An 18,082-nucleotide genomic window follows, 5' to 3' on the forward strand; every position below is an offset into this window, starting at 1 on the left:
ATGTCGCGGACGATGTTTTCCGAATCGGCAGATTTAAACTACAGCTTCAATGTCAGTGACCAAGACCCGTTCACTTTCCTGGACGAGGAATGGGACGAGACGCCAACAGAGACGCTTTCTCGAGCGGGATTCATAGTCCTGTCCGTGATCCTAGGTTTAATTATGACTTTCGGGTTTCTAAATAACTTCATCGTATTGATCCTGTTCTGCAAGTTCAAGACACTTCGGACTCCAGTCAACATGCTTTTACTTAACATTAGCGTCAGTGACATGTTGGTATGCATGTTCGGAACCACGCTAAGCTTCGCCTCCAGCATCCGAGGACGGTGGCTTCTCGGGAGACATGGTTGCATGTGGTACGGCTTCGTCAATTCATGCTTTGGTGAGTAATTGAACTGTGTGGACTACGCAACAGTCAGTCCATCAGTCAGTCCTACATATGCACACTAATGTGATTGCGGTCAAACAGCAGCTAAATCAAAAAAGAAACGAAAAAGCGTCTAACTTCTTCATAAACTACACTCAACCTGAAATATTTGCAATTACTTGTTTCAGCTGAAAAACAAAGGATGCGACAAATCCAGTAGTGTCAGAGACACGGGTTTGTTGACAAAATTCGTTTTGCTGCGATAAATCTTTCTAACCATGACATTAGCGAGAGAAGAACACTCAGCATAGACCCATATCTACTAATGAGCACAGTTCTGCATTGTAAGGACAAAACGAATTGAATATGTTCTTCATAGCTACGGCCCAAAAACTCGAGTTCGATTGACCTGTCTGTAGACATTTCACGTACACCGGACCCGACTTAGGAAAAGAGCGTAGGCAGAATTAAGTGACGTGCATCAGTCGGCTCTTTATCTTGAACGACGATCCTATGCTTGAATGCAGACTTGTTGAATCTTGTGGTGTACTTGCGCATGCCAGGGAATTTTTACGCACTGAGCTTCGCGCTTCAGCTTCGACACTTCTGTGGTTCGAGCTATACGTATAGTCCTGCGTTTAGTAGTAGAAATAGACTGCCAACAATAAACATCATAAGCACATCTTACTTGACTTTGATCCCTTCTATAACTCGGGGTGCAGCGCAGTTCATGAAGTAGCCAAATTACTCCAGAGGGGACGCACTATAACAGACATGCTTTGGATCAATCTTTCTGATAAGCAGAGACCACTGCCTCTGTCAACAGACGTATTGCTTAACCAGCGCTGTAAAGGTACGCATGTGTAGCCACAAAGAACACAGTCTGGTTAAAAACACTCTAATTCATTATCAGTTTGCAGCACAACATAGTTAGTGATATTTGTCAGTACTGAGAGTGTTGTTTGCAAAAAGGTTACAATCTGCAGCAAATCTGTAGTGTTTTGCTACAACAACAAAACAAACATTTGAACCAGGGCCTACCGATAAGTCTGGTTAAGAAGATTAGGATAGTACAGGTCAATCTTTCTTATTATACTTCTGGAAAACCCAGAAGCAACATATATATTAACCACACACTCTGAATGTGTGTGTGTGTGTGTGTGTGTGTTGTCATTTTCCAGAAAAAAATAGATTTATTTGCACCTGAAAAATGTCAGTCCACACCAGGGTTCAGTGTTCCACAGCATGGTTTAGGCAAACAGATATGCATATCTGCTGTAAGACAGAGTGCCGCTGGATTTAAAAGTCAATGATGTGATACAAACACCTGCAGAAATAAAGGAAATACCTTCACGACATGTTTGAAAAGGGCCCTGGGCCACCAGTACAAGAATAATGCACTCTGCTATTGATTCTGTAAGTGTCTGGAACTCTTCAGGACAGCTGTTACATCATTCCTCCATTAGAAATTCCATCATTATGTGTGGTATGTCAATCTTGAAGAGGTGACTCTTATAAAGATAAAAAGGACAAGCTCCATCACTCAGAATGGTTTCATATTTATTTTCCTTTTACAAAGGTACATAGTCAGACAAACACCAGAACTCTTCACTACGGGAAACAAACACTCGGCTATGGGCGTCACGGTTTCATAGTGAAACGTCAATGAGTTTCTTTGACACTGAAGCTCCTGCCGAATCGTTTGCTAAATGATCACCTGCATTCAGAGTTGCAGAGGTCTCTTCTTCTGGCCATGGTGGTCAAAAGAACAGGGGACTGGAACCTCCTGGCATAGCTCTAAATATGATGGAATGTTAATTACCTCCATCACAGGAGCACCTTCCTCTGATGCACTGTGTATTTTCTATATGCTTAAGGTCTGAGAGGATTGGGATGGGGGGGGGCAGTGAATACCTCCCACATATGCTGAAGGAATTGAGTGTGTGTGTGTGTGTGTGAGAGAGAGAGAGAGAGAGAGAGAGAGAGAGAGAGAGAGAAGCACCTGTTTATTTGTGCAGTGAGATTCCCCCTAAGGCACTAACAGTTGGGCTTCTAAATCCCTTACTAGAAGTAACACGATTTTTTTTTTTTTTTACCAGTGGTGGAGATCCACTGGTATACAAACATGTTGATGGGTTCTCAAACATACTCTCGTGTAGCACGTACACGGATACACGTCTGCGAACACGTTACGTTATCGAAACGTACACAAACCACAGCGACACTTCCTTCTCCCATTAGTTTAAACTTTCAATGAGTTGCAGGGAGTCTTTTCTGCACCTGTTAGTGTTTGTTTGTTTGCTTCTGTGAGATGCCCTGTGGAGAAACGAAATCTGCATTCAAAATAATGACATACATCTGAAGGAATGTAAGCTGTATATTTACATTCACTTTGTCATGGACCACAGCAGTGTATCACAGAGCGATCCTCTGAATCTTAATGGTCAAATCCAAGGGAGCATAGCTGAACATGGCTGATCCTACTGCCAGAACAAGCCTATATTTTGTTAACTGTGGTATAGAGGTGAAAGCCATAGGAATAATTGAATCGGCTTTTTTTTTAATCTGGCTGAGTTGATGGTTGGGGCGGGGGGGTGAGGGGGTGTTGAGGGGTGGGAGTGATGACATGCTGACGTCCATAACTTGCTTTTAAATGGGAAATCCTTTTTTTTCTCTATGTTTTCACAACATGGAGTAAGGTCAGTGCATTTATGTTTCACTTTGTGACAAGGCTCTTTTAATCCCACTTTTAATCCCACTCTGTTTATCGTTGACTCCCTTTAATCTTGTGTAAAGGCTTTCTAGAAATGATGTTTTCTGAAATTTTTTTAAAAAAAATTTTGTGCTTTACTCCTTAAATTAGATTTTGTGTGTGTGTGTATGTGTGTTTGTGTGTGTGTGTGTGTGTGTGTGTGTGCGTGCACGTGGGGAGGGATTTCAAGCTCTATTTATATACAAGTAGCTTTCCCCTCTGTTTTGTGATCCTTTAAATTGAATCCTTCCAGAGTGCAAAAACTTCATCTAGAGCAGCATTAATCTCTACTCCTGATCTTTTGTTATCCTGTAATGGTGATATGTGGGCACTCAGGCTGATCATTTTGCTGCTGGTTTGTTGGTAGAGTCATATTGTTTTCTGTAGTTATCCAAATGGTAAAAGAATTGCAGCTGCAGTCACACACATAAAAATTCACAGACTCACAAATACATACAGAAATAAAAAAAAAAAGACACGCGCTCCCAAGAATGACCGTAACAGAAGTACAAGAAGAGAAGTCTGTGCTAAATTGAGATGTTGTGTAAAGTGTGAATTCAGGATGACCAACATACTCACCCTCTCACACAAAAACACACGCACGCACGCACGCACACACGCACGCACGCACGCAAGCACGCACACATTCCATACAGGATTACTGTGAGAGTAACCCTCTGAGAAAGTTGCCTCTTATCTCTTTGGAGCATTATAAAAGCAAAAGAAACATCCAATTCAGCCGCAGGATCATGTGAGAAAAGAGAACAGAGGACAGGAATACTTTCAGATATCCTCTCTTTATTTTCCTCTTTATTCTCCCAACATTCCATCTTTTCCTGTCTCCTGGAATCTTTTTTTTTTTTTCCCCCACCACACCACTTCACATCTCTGCTTTAGTTTCTACTAACCCTGTCACCCCCCCCCCGATCCCGCGCTTGGCCGAGCCAGGGACCGCGTCCGTGTGTCACTGGTACTGTGTGGTGAATTGAGGAGGCAGGCTGGAGTGACCCCGCGTTTGGCGAAGTATCTTTGCCTCTGGCCATCCAAAGCACCAGGCCGCCCGAATCCCCAGCGTCTTTCCCCCGGCCTCTACCGCTGCAATTGTTTTTTTTATCCTTCTCATCTTTAAAATGAGCGTACTGTACTGAAGGACTGGATATAGTTTATGCTCCTCTGGTTCTAAGACTTTCTCCTTCACCTATAAATATCTGTCAGGTCTGAAGATCCACGTACCAGAGGAGGCCACAACCAAACTGACATTTAGATTTAGAACATAACAACAGCTTCTCCGGATGTCAGTAAACTAATGAATTTGGGCGGAGAGGGATGGGACATGGGAGGGATAGTGAAGATTTTGAATAAGCACATTTGACATGTTTTAAGCGGCCTTCTTTTTTCTCTTACCCCGAGTGCTAATTTATTTTCCGCTCGCTTGGATTTTTTATTTTTTTTCCCTCTACCCTTATTCCCCAATTCCCACACGTTTTTCCCAGTCATTCCCCCACTCCGTCTTCCTACCTGCCTCAGTCTATTAATATGTTCAGCTGTAATTTTGTGTTATGCCTCACCCCCTCTCCTCCTCTCTCTTTCTCCCCCTCCCTCACTCTCCATCATGATTAAACAGCCAGGCTTCCTGCCACCCAGGCTGTGTGGAAGGGCTCCAGGGTCATTAAGGGAGCGTGGGGCTTGGCAGAAGGGGCAGGCTCGTGGAGGAACGCACGCTTGCTGACTGCTGACGTGAGAGGGGCTTTAATGTGTGGGCTCATGGTATATGTTCCATAAGGTTTCGTCAGATCATAAATACCTTATGCTCTCCCGGTGCTAGGAGCACTCAGGGATGTGAACATATTTCATTAAAGACGTACAAGCTGATGCCTCTTCATCAAATATTTCTGATAAGCCATTAATCATTAAGGAAATAGTTTGATTCGGTTAATGGATTTTATAGGGTTTTATTGCCTGTTCTGTGCACTGAAAGTTTTTTGTTTTTTTTTTTTAAACCAGGTTTTACAAGTTTGGTGTTTGATGAGTTAGTTGTCTTATTTTGGAGCTCCGGCAGCTTTTCTGATTTCTCATTGCCAGTCATGCAGTTTGCTTCTTCTCTCCCGGTCCACGATCAGTTGATTGTCAATGCAAACAACGTCAGGTCACGTGCAAAAACCATCGAACGAAGTCAGTAACAGAAAAGCACCAGACTTCAAAGCCGCCCTGTTTTCTTCCACCTCGTAGGTACCCTAGCACAAGGTTTGGATTATAGTTAGTGTTCTTCCTTATCTGCAAGCGCGGCTGGATTTAGTCAAGGATGTTCTGCTCTGAGTTTCATTCATTCAGACTGATTCAGGGTCTTTCATGGCCCTTTTTTTGTTGTTGTTGTTGTCGTTATTGTTTCTCAGGAACAATGTTCACGGTATCAGTGAGCATTGTAAGCTGTAGTGGAAAACAGACAGGCTTCGAGGTGGAATGTGTTATTAAAATCAGAAGACGGTATGTAAGGTTCGGAGGGTTACAGTAAGATGAGAACGTCTGACTCTGAGAGACGATTTATGGAAGAATAATTAATAACGTATTAGTTGCTGCTCCTTTGAAATGCACATGGGTGGATGTAATTTTACACATATTTTGTGAATTTATGCTTTTGGGGAGTGGCATTATGAAATGTGATGTATTCCCTCTGTTCTATGAGAAGTAGATGGTCTGAGACAGTCATAGATGTGACCTGTGAGAAATATGAAAGAGATCATCTGGCAGTAAACTGTGCTCTCCCAAGTTCAGCCAAAGTAGAAAGGCCAAGAGGGCAACACTGTGTGTGTGTGGTACGTGTGTGGGTGTGTGTGTGAGTGAGCGTGTGTGCATATGCATGTATAGGCTACGTGTGTGTGCAGTGTATGTATTGGCACACATATAGTACTTGTTAGGCCTGATTTCACAAACGACGAACCGTGAATACTCAATAATCTTTTCTCCCTCATCGCCCTGTATTCTTATCTAAGATTAGTAAGACAACAAAGTTAATCATTTACAGACTGGGATAATGTATTGATTTCATTTAGTTTTTTTATAGAACTCATTAGGTATGCGGAGCGGTACCGTAGGCAGCTCTCATTATATTCATTATTAATGCTCCAGCATGAAGGACAAAGAACTAAAGCACACCAGAGAAAAGTGTGTGTGTGTGTGTGTGTGTGTGTGTTTATAATGGTTTTTGCTAATTTAGATGGACATTTCACTGAAAACGCACTATTCTACTGGGGACGGCTTGTCAAACTAGGGTCAAAATCATACTCCCCGTTAATAAAAGAAGAAAAATTGCACAGGTGCTTTTCATAAAAGATATTGTTGTTACTGGTCACACTAAAGTGTGAAAGTGTTTTCTTTGGTTATGGTTAGAGTTATGTCTCTATGCTTTACTTATTGTTATGATAGAAGGCAGTGCAGGTTCTAGCATACAAAGCTTCAATGTGTGTGTGTGCGCGCGCGTGTGTGTGCATATTTACATAGAAAACAGAGAGAGAATAGAACAAAAAACAGCGCTCATCTCAGGCCGATCCATCGTGGTTTCAGAGAACCGCGTGGAACGTGGCCATTCCCCACATTAGATCAGAAGAGTCAAGTGTTCCTTCATTTAAGAGAGGCTTTCAGATCCTCCTGCTCAAATCAAGTCAGTCACAGACTCACAGCCGCATGCCTTTTCCCTTCTCCCTTTTTTTTTTCTCTCTCTCTTTCTTTCTTTTTTTTTTTATCAGAGCTCATCAAATGCAATGAAAAGTCAGTAAGGCAGGAGAAGATGAGAAATCTGTCGGAGAAGAATGACAGTGAGCTAATGGAAGACGAGAGAGGACGAGGCAACTATCGCTTTTCCTTATTTTCTCTCGGGCTCCCGGGGGTGTGATGAGCGGAGTACAGTTCTTGGCCCGCACAGTGTTTCCACGTGTGTGTTTCTGCACCGAATTTGAAGCTCTGCAGTTTGTGTAGCGTCACAAAGTGTTAACGTCGCCATTTCTTGTCACCGACTGCCGAACTACGAAAGGCTGGCGAGTGAGGTAGAATTTATTTATTGATCAGTCAGACATATGGAAATGTTCCCGCTTAAAGATGACAGTAAAAGGTTCAGAGGAGCCTGGGGTCTTTGTTGACAATAAAAGGACACCCGAGAGGTCATTCATTCGGTTGTGTTGAGGGATTCATTGTTTTAAGTTTGAGAGCGTTTCAACCCAAGCTGAAGAGTGAACACCAGCCACCCTTTGCGCTGTGTGTGTGAGTGTGTGTGTCTCTGTGAGTGCGTATGTGTACCTTTTCAAACGCATGTGTACGTACAGAGTTGTTTCCATTGCTTACCTCTTTTCTTTAAAGTCTACAGATGGATTGTATTACCTATAGTGGAATGCATGTGAGGAGTTGAGAGATATGTAGCCAGTGCCTTGTCATTCTTTTCAGTGAGACTTCATCTTTCCCTGCTATCACTGTAGATTTACTTTCAGCAGAAGGTGGTTTCATAGAGAGAGAGGGAGAGAGAGAGAGAGAGGGGGGGGGGGGGGGAGAGGGAGGGAGAGAGAGACAGGAAGGAAGTGAGGAAGGGAGAGGGAGAAAATAAAACAGACGAGCACTATTGTTTCATCAGCCATGATGGATGGCAGGACATGAACCATCAGCAAAGCAGGTTTGATAATAAAAAAAAAAAGTCTACAGAACATAAGACAGGAGAGTTATGGTGAGAGTAACAGATATGTAGGTTCGTAGACGATCCGGGAGAGAGAGAGAGAAAAAAAAGAGAGAAAGAATCCCTCTGATAAATGGATTCTGTTGGTGTCAGCTCATTTTGGTGTGTACATTCATTTTTTTTTTTTGCCCCTCCTAATCCTCTGCTATTATTACCTCTCCTTTAACACATTCATCAAAGACTCTTAACAGCAGGTAAGGTCACATATTTTCGCTGAGATAATGATGCTGCAGCACAAGCAACAACAACAACAACAACAAAAAAGAAAAAAAGCCCAAAACAGAACAGGAAATGATAGAGAGTTAATAAAGGACACATCTGTTATTCCCTGTGGGTAACAGAGCTAAAGCTGTCTTACCGCGGGACAGTAAGAATCAGCGTGTATCCAACGCCATTAAACAGTCAAAAGGTGTGGGACCAGAGATGTGTGATTGTCCAGTGCGGAACACATGCTAACACAGCTGGAAGATCTAGGTTGTGATTGCTTCAAGAAAACGAATCAAGCTGTCAGGTCGCTAATCCGCGGTAGAAGAGATCCCTTTGGGTTTTGAGTCATTTTTAGCGTTTCCAAGGGGAATCATTTAGGACTGAATGCGTAAGGTGGTTCCTTCTTCTTTCTTCACCTCCCTCTTATCCTTTTTTTTTTTTTGCCTTTGGATTGATCTCTCTCTCTCTCTCTCTCTCTCTCTCTCTCTCCCTTATTAGAAACTAGTTAAAAACCACTCTCATAGTTCCTCATCCCTCCACACACTGCTTGGCTCTCAGGTGTGCTGCTAGAAGACAGACAGATGATTAATCACTGAGTACGTCCATTACGACACAAGAGACCTGCTCCTTTCCCCTTTTTCACCTGTCATTCACCCTCTCTCTCTCTCTCTCTCTCTCTCACAACTGACATGTTTTCATCCCATACCCCTGACTGAAAGGCAATCTTCTTTCTTACGCTCTGTCTCTCTCTTTTCGTTCTCGTTCTGGATTCCCCATTTTCTCCCTTTCTCTTTTCAATTTTCTCCGTCTCTGTGAGAGAGACTCTTTCTCTCTCTGAGTCTCTGTTCTGTTTTGTTCTTCCTCTTTTTGATCAATTAGGATCTAACCTCACTCCTTCACCTCTACGTCGAAGAGACAAACACACACACACACATTCACACACGCGCGCACACACACACACAGACACACAGACACACACACACAGACACACTCACACACACACACACACACACACACACACACACACACAGACACACACACATTTCCAAACATTTGTTTGCGAGTATCTTTGTGTTTTTGTCTTTCTTCCCTGCACCTGTTGTTTTGAGTACATTGTTCAATTTCACTGGAATATTAGTATACTGCTTGTACTACTAAGACCATGTTAGGATTGAGGTAGAACTTTTTAGGCCTCTCACATACGTCCATGTTGTATTCTGAGATCCAGGTCTCCCTTTCAAAACAGGTTTTTATTCACAATGGGACCTCAAAATTATATATGAAATATTTAAAAAGGCTGGTGCAGAGATTATATAATAGATGATCAGAACTAACAGTTTAATTATATCTGCTCAAATGAATGTTTTGTTTTGGTATTGTACTCAGGTAAGTATGATACTCTGAAGAATGTTTCATAGGGAGTGAGATTTCTTTTTGCCTTTGCTTCAAAGCCAGGCAGGGCAGGAATGTGAGGTAGCCTATTGATTTCCAGTTCACAGTAACCTCTAGCGGTCTGCAGGAAGACCCTTGTCGGTACGTCCTTGTGAAAAAGTCCTAGTTTAGTTAAATCATAGCCGGACGAAAAGGGTTATCCTCTCATCCACAGGCGATAAATCACAAACTCTAAACCTGACAGCAGAGCATTATGGGACAGAACCCCAAAGGAACACCTTACATAAGCAAAGCCTCGCCGTCTGCAGAGATGTACCGCCACACTTTTACAGCGGTCCACAATGCGTAAGGGAAAGCGGAGAACTTTGACGGAAAACGTTCTTCACACACTTTTGTGTTCGTCCCCATCTCGCCGATGTTTTGCCAGGCTCCGCGCCGTCCTTTTCATCTAGTCGCTGCCTTGCTCTCGAGATGAATTATAACACAGCGCACTTACGACGCTTTTTTTTTTATCACTTTTCTTTTCCCCTGTAAACCCGCCTCTTTTGACAACAAAGTGGAATTATTGTGATAAAGTGGGGTTTTAAGACCTCCACACTTTCGTATGCACTGTGTGCTGCTGATGCAATGTTGATTCTGACGAAATTCCCCTTCCCTCGCAAATTAAAAGAACAGTTTGTCCTTCCTTCCCTCCGCAGTCATATAAAATGCTTTCAATAGTGATCTTGTGGGATTATTAGATTAGATTAGATTAGATTAGATTCAACTTTATGGTCATTGTGCAGAGTACCAGCACAAAGCTAATGGGATGCAGCTAGCATCTGACCAGAAGTGCAAAAGAGTAGTATTATTTAAAGATAAGTGCAGGTACTACAGCACAAATGATGCTATATCTTACAGCATGCGCACAGTTATTGACAATGGAGAGCAATATATATACAGATTAATATATATGTATGGTATATAAAATATGTTATGCATAGTGTAGTGGACAGAGTAGGAAAGGGGACTGGATATGTGAGGGCTGTATGTACAGTATAGACAAAATATGTACAGTTACTTGTGTGTACAATCTAAAAATAATGTTGATCTGAATAACGTGAGAGGTTCAGTATGTGCAACAATGAGACAGCAGCGCCTTTAGTTGCATCTTTCTGTTGTTCACTGGCTAGTTGGAATTTTTTTTATTCTTAAACAAAACTTTTACGTGAAATACCAAATTAGACACATAATTCAGTCTGGTGAGTTACCTGAATGAGCTTTTTGTCCAAACATATATCTTTTTTTTTTTTTTTTGTAAACTTATTTGTCTTTGAGGGTAGTTACAGTAGTGAGGTGGACAGTGGCCAGTGACTGTGGACATAGCTTTCTGGACACCGGTACATTTTATAAAGGTCAACACGTGACTTCTAAACACGCACATCACACTACAAGAAGAGTCTGGTATTTGTCAGATTTGATGTTTGTATGTGTGTTTGACTGGCGAGCAATGTATTTTAGTGTGGGTTTTTGTGCTTGCAGAATGCAGTGTAGACTTGCGTGTAGCAGTGTGTGTTCATAATGGGTAAAGGGCATTCTTTGTTGGACACTGAAAGGGTTTTCATGTATAGTACCTGTACCCCCCCCAACCCCCCTTCAAAAGGTTATTACCTTTCTTTTATATATACCTGGCCAATCAGGCATGACATTGTTGAAAGATTTTCAATAGAGGAAGTGTGTGTGAGTCTACGCATGTGTATGAGAGTGCGTGTGCGTGTGTGTGTGTGTGTGTGTGTTTTGTTCTTTTTGATTTCAGACAAAGAAAAAAGGCTTGCAAGGCCTAACTGTTTTACACTCGGATTCCCTGCTCTGCTGCTCACCTGATGAACCTGTTAGTTTCTCACCCTTTAAAAACAAAATCGGTGTGGACCTGTTTTTTTGTCCAGTCTTCCATAAAACATTTCCCTAAAGCGCTCTGCCAGGGAGACCCCAAAGCCTGATATCACAGGTGTGATGAAATACGCGTGGACATTTGAACCCTGGTATTCATGGCCATAGTCAGGAAGCTGGGATTAAGGTATTGTCCTGCTGATATGAAATATGAAAAATGATTAAATATCTGACTGATAGATGGTTTATATAGGATATGGTGACCAGTTACAAACTCTTGAGGAATGTTACATAACGTATTGTGTAATCCCAACACTGACGCGAGAGATTATCCGTCAGTTTGGTTACACTAGAAGAAAGAGAAATTTAACAGCGTTAAATGGCCTCCAGACCTCGGGCCGTCTTTATCAAAAATTTGTTCACCGAAGCTGATTCAAAAGGATTATTTAGACGAAATATTATTAGACGAAGACATCATGACGTCTGCGTTCATATTTCCCTTAATATGTCTGTGACTCATATTTTTCCTCAGCGACGACGCTGAAACAGCTCCCCTGGGGCCGCGCGACAAACCGTAAAGCGTTTAATGACGCCGTCTTAATTCAAGCACTTTAAAGCTGCGTCGATCGTACTTCTCTCTCTCTCTCTCTCTCCCCCCCTCTCTCTCTCTCTCCTGTTCTCTTCTGATCCTCCGCAACACCCCGCTCCTCCCCCCCATTCTACTCCAAAGACGACTTTTCATTATCTGAGGCGAGGGGGAGACTGAGAGCCGTGCTCGCTGAGTTGAACTCTCAGCCGTGCTGGGGTTTCGCGCTTTTCAGTTCTCTGTAGGAGACACACACAGGCAGGGCTTCTATCGTTACCTTCATCATGAAAGAACAGCACGTCATACAGACCTTCGGTTTTGTTCTTTTCTTTTTCTCTCTTTCATTTACCTCTATTGACTCCCCTGTCTCAATGGATCTCTCTTTTCTTCTTACCTCTTCTCACAGTTGTACCTAATGTCTCACACTGGTCTTCTCTTTTCCTCCCCTTTATTTTCATTGAATGATACAGTTTATCTGAGATCTTCTGGACCTGAAAAATGACAAGAAAGTACAACCCTAGAGCATAACCTGCATTTGAGACAGCACTTAATCATGGACTCAGGAGAATATTTTATTGCTTTAATTACACAATTATGCTAATTAGAACTCACTTATCTGCTTTTGTGTGTGTGTGTGTGTGTGTGTGTGTGTGTGTGTGTGTGTGTGTATGTGCGTGTGTGTGATTAGAAATTAATTTGGTTCTTTCTTTCATATTGTTCATCTCTCATGATTTCTTCATAATCTTTTAAGTTTTAAGAAACAAATGTAGTCAGTTACGAGACGTTTCAATATGGAAACTTAGTGAAGATCACGTTATAATGTTTAAGAGAATATGTGCTATTTAGAGCTTTAGAAATATGTAAATGTGCACATCTGCCATAGTGTACACAAAGAATTCCGGGGGCGCAATACGAAGGGTAAATTAACGCGTAGCCTTATTGCGATCTCTGCTTATGAGGTAATAGGATCTGACTGATGCACTTATTGTAAGTCGCTTTGGCTAAAAGCGTCTGCCAAATACCAAATTGTAAATTGTAAAAAATAACTAGCCACCGTGACGCTCAGTGGCTGAAGAGAATTTTGAGCTTGTGAAAGCTAAAGGTGTATATGTGTGTGTGTGTGCGTGTGTGCATGTGTGGGTGAGATGTATGTGTGGACAGATTATTCTGTGGTGTCAGAAGGTGACAGTGACAGTGCAGAATTTGGTCACCATGGAGACTAAAATCCTGATATGATGGATAAGACCTGACAACTCACCTCTCTAATGCCCTTCCATACTGAGCAGCAATAACTCCCTACAGCTTTCTCATGCTCTCTTTCACTCGCTCTTTCTCTCTCACTCTCTCTCTCTCTATCTCACACGCACACATACACACACACACACACACACACACACACTCTCAGAGCCTCACACGAATGTTCACCTGCTTAACAATGAGTTTATAAGAACAGAGCAAGCATTGGAAATGTACCCTACTGAGATCTGACACTGGTACACTGAACTCCGTCCCTTTCTCGCTTTCCAATTCCACACAGTAACGAAGGCTTTATCTGTTTCCGTTTCTCTCTCTCTCTCTCTCTCTCTCTTTTCCCTCAGGTATTGTGTCTCTGATTTCCCTGGTAGTCCTCTCCTACGACCGCTACAGCACGTTAACGGTGTATAATAAACGGGGTCCCGATTACCGCAGGCCCCTGTTGGCCGTGGGGGGCTCCTGGCTCTACTCCCTGATCTGGACAGTACCTCCTCTGCTGGGTTGGAGCAGTTATGGCCTGGAGGGGGCCGGAACCAGCTGCTCCGTTTCATGGACCGAACGGACGGCCCAGTCTCACGCTTACATAATCTGTTTGTTCATCTTCTGCCTGGGCCTGCCCGTCCTGGTTATGGTTTACTGTTATGGAAGGCTGCTCTATGCAGTCAAACAGGTGGGTGAATCCTTCTGTCATTCACACACAGCATCTCCACAGCACTACAGCTGCTTCACTGTTCAGCGACCGTGACAAATGGATTTTTGTGAAAGAACTTTTTGGCAACCCTGGGTATTAAAACTATTCAGAGCATGTACTTATGTGAGAGCTGACACTTTGAAAAACAACGGATTAAGTAAAAGCCGTCTCAAATATGTGGAAGAGTGTCAACTTTCAAATGCGTTTAATTACCAAACGCAAAACTAGGTCACAGCTAATATTATAACTGCACCAATAGACGTTGCAAATGACATGTAATTAAAAAGCAAATCACTAAATATTTTTGCATTTTATGTACGTCCAGATTCAGTCGATAATCTTCGTGGGAATTCTCAGAGCAGAACCAAAAAATGGAGTGGAACGCCAGTCTAAATAGAATGTTTAAAGCGTTTACGTGTGAATGCTTGTTTCTTAGCAACCTATGACTAGTGAGCTTGCTAGCGAGATTATCTGAATATTCTTTCTCAGCTTTGTCAGTGGATTCCTGACGTGAACTTATAGGAGGCATTTAATGTCCCGTAGAGAGTCTTTGGTCTCAGTCAATTCAAATAATTCATTTAAAAAGGGTCAATAACAAATTTCAGTCTGAGTACTTTCACTTGCTGTGTGCAGCCACACCCTTAAACTTTACCTGATGACTGTACCTGAGAAAACACGAATCAGACAAAGTCATCCTTTTGATTTATTGATAGTGATTCTTTTCTTTTCTTTTCTTTTCTTTTCTTTTCTTTTCTTTGTGATTCGTCAGGGATATACTTCTGTGAATCCAAATGGTCTGTTTTCAACAGGTCACCAAAACAGAAAACTGGTCACATGAGCAAGATATTTTGTTACCTAACACAGTCATGAGCACCCTCCTTCATGTGAGTCTTTTAAAGGGATTCACATTCCTGTAAATAATCCAGCGGGTTGACCTGGAATGCAGGGAAGTAGCTTTAGTGAAAAGCAATCGAGATAATGATAAGCTGCTTCTTACATAAATATCTATGTTAGTCCGTCTATTGGCAAAGAGATAGTGTTGTAACCACACAGAGACGTGTGCATGGACACACACACACACACACGTACACACACAGACTCACTAACACACACATACACGCACACACACATGCACACACGCACGCGCACACACACACACACACACAGAAGAGTTTTTAGAACAGCAGTTTTAACATGAGTCATTTGGAAGACCTTGAGAATTGAGTTGGATGGAAAGTTTCACTTCTGAATTATTAACGCAGATGCACGAATTAATATTCTTCTTCCTCTCTGGAGGAAAACTTTTGTCCTTATGAGAACAGCTGTCAGCCAAATACATTCATTTTGCAGTTATTATTTTATTTTCGCTATTCAAATTTCAACACACGGCCATGAGTGTGACTAATGGGATATTGGAATGTGAACAAAACCTCAGCATTGGTATTGCAGAGTGCTAAGCTTTAGAACGGCTCCCTGTGGGTTTAGACAAAGACAGCTGAGAGTACAGACAGGTATATGTAGGTGATTAGTAATGGACAGAATGTGCAGTACATGTGCCTCTTTGCAGAGGAATGCCAAGCGCACTGCTAAAATGCCAGAGATGGATAGGGCTGCTATGAGTTTTGTGGCACAAAGCAAAAGCTGTCACAATGAACAAATCGACTGATCATATCCACTGGTGCTTAGGGACTGGAACTCATCAGGCATCAACCCTGCATCCTATGTGTGTGTGTGTGTGTGTGTGTGTGTGTGTGTATACATGTGTCTGTGAAGGAGAGAGGACTAAATTAGGTACTACGGGAAACGAGAATTCAGCCTTGCGGTTGGAGCATCTCTATTAAAGCCTCCAGTCTCGAGTCACGCACATAAATATTAACGATATAAAGCTTACTCAAAATCCAGATTCATCCTTCATTCACTGCTGGATGCATTAGTGAGGATCCCTGGGTGATACTGTGGGGTACAGTGCTGACTGTGCACCAAAAGGACGGGGCGGAATTATATAGTGTGGCTCTACGACTTTCCTCTAAATCTTTCAGTTTGGGCATCAAATTTTTAAATCAGTAAAGATGTGTTTACAGAGACTGTGTAAATAGATTAAATAAACAGTGTAAATAAATAATGCTGTGGTTTTAGAGTTTACAACCGCAACATTTGATGACCTTTTTTTCTATTCGTGGAATGAATCTGTAAATTAATTTCGCTCTCTCTGTCTCTCTCTCTCTGAGAAGCATGCGCGTACCCCAAAAGGTAAACAATTTCTTTCTTTCTTTCTTTCTCTCTGTCTGTCTCTCCTTCAGGTGGGAAAGATTCGTAGGACCGCGGCTCGGAAGAGAGAGTACCACGTGTTGTTCATGGTCATCACCACGGTGGTGTGTTACCTGCTCTGCTGGACCCCGTACGGGATCGTTGCCATGATGGCCACGTTCGGCCGACCTGGTATCATCACCCCAGTGGCCAGCGTGGTTCCGTCTCTCCTCGCCAAGAGCAGCACCGTCATCAACCCTCTAATATACATCCTAATGAACAAGCAAGTAAGGCATACAGCCAATCACAACTCCACACGAGCAAAAGCCAAAGGAACACGGCTCTCGTGTACATATGTCACTCTCGTTATAGTTTTTAAAACCAACAGGTTAGGTTAGAGCACCTATACCAATTATTAACCCTCTAATATACATCCTAATGAACAAGCAAGTAAGGCATACAGCCAATCACAACTCCACGAGCAAAGCCAAAGGAACATGGCACTCATGTACATATGTCACTCTCGTTATAGTTTTTAAAACCAACAGGTTAGAGCACCTATACCAATTATTAATCCTCAAATATACATCCTAATGAACAAGCAAGTAAGGCAAACAGCCAATCACAACTCCATGAGCAAAGCCAAAGGAACACGGCACTCATGTACATATGTCACTCTCGTTATAGTTTATAAAACCATCAGGTTAGAGCACCTATACCAATTATTAATCCTCTAATATACATCCTAATGAACAAGCAAGTAAGGCAAACAGCCAATCACAACTCCACGAGCAAAGCCAAAGGAACACGGCACTTGTACATATCTCAGTCTCTATATACTCGTTATAGTTTTTAAAACCAATGGGTTAGAGCACCTATACCAATTATTAACCCTCTAATATACATCCTAATGAACAAGCAAGTAAGGCAAACAGCCAATCACAACTCCACGTGCAAAGCCAAAGGAACACGGCACTTGTACATATCTCAGTCTCTATATACTCGTTATAGTTTTTAAAACCAATGGGTTAGAGAACCTATACCAATTATTAACCCTCTAATATACATCGTAATGAACAAGAAAGTAAGGCATACAGCCAATCACAACTCCACGAGCAAAGCCAAAGGAACAGGGCCATCATGTACAAATGTCATTCTCTATACACTTGTTATAGTTTTTAAAACCAACAGGTTAGGATAGAGCACCTGTGCCAATTATTACTCACTCATACAGCTCCACTTTGAACTAAAGTCAAAGCTTAGCATTTATATTTCAGTGCGAATTAATGGAATCAATGCTCTACAGCCTTAGGAATAAAAGATATCAATGTCTCTGTTAAATCCATTGACCTGTCAAAGTATCTGAGGGCACAAGTCGGAGGATAGAATTGAAACCAAATTCTCTTGGACTGGGACCAACGCGGGAAGGAGAGTTTTTATAAACTGGCATTATCACTGTCCGTTTCAGGGGACCCACAAGACAGAAGGTGGTAGTCTTGCTCTAGCCAAGCACTCCTTGTCAAGGTGTAGCCCAGTACTGGGTCTCTTTTGGTATACCACCAAAAAGAAAAAAGAAAAAATAACAAAGGGGCAAGACTCAAAAGTCTGCCCGACGACTAACTATCTAGGGCGTAAGCAAACAAAGAGTAGTACCCAGTATATTACTCTGAACTTTAAACAAGTCGCACTGCACGAAGGCGCGCTGAAAACGAAGGTCCGAAGATTCAAAAAATATCCGCGACGAGCGCCAAATTTACGTTATGGCCGGGCACACCAACCGCAACATAAAAGGGACACAGACAGTTCGGCTCAAAGTCTAGAGGGTTTTTATTAAACTGAAAAGCACAAAACACATAAGTCAGTGAAGCCTGCTCCAATGTTAAACCGCCCGCCCTCTTCATGCCAGGCTTGGGGTGTATTTATAGACAGGAGCGAACCATGCTCAGGTGAGCCAGACAGGTAACTTAAAAGGTGACACCTACCTGCCTGGAAGAATAGAA

At 42.3% G+C, this 18,082-nt stretch overlaps 1 protein-coding gene across 1 annotated transcript in view; it reads left to right on the forward strand.

Annotated features, from left to right (window-relative positions):
- tmtops2b (teleost multiple tissue opsin 2b) overlaps window positions 1–18,082 on the forward strand; it is a 23,313-nt gene continuing 5,231 nt past the window's right edge. The window contains exons 1-3 of the mRNA XM_030786276.1: window positions 1–382; window positions 13,489–13,814; window positions 16,136–16,369. Of these exons, the coding sequence (XP_030642136.1) occupies window positions 1–382; window positions 13,489–13,814; window positions 16,136–16,369 (942 nt within the window). The remainder of the gene's footprint in view (window positions 383–13,488; window positions 13,815–16,135; window positions 16,370–18,082) is intronic.

This window comes from Chanos chanos, chromosome 10 (assembly GCF_902362185.1).
Source record: "Chanos chanos chromosome 10, fChaCha1.1, whole genome shotgun sequence".
NCBI lineage: Eukaryota > Metazoa > Chordata > Actinopteri > Gonorynchiformes > Chanidae > Chanos > Chanos chanos.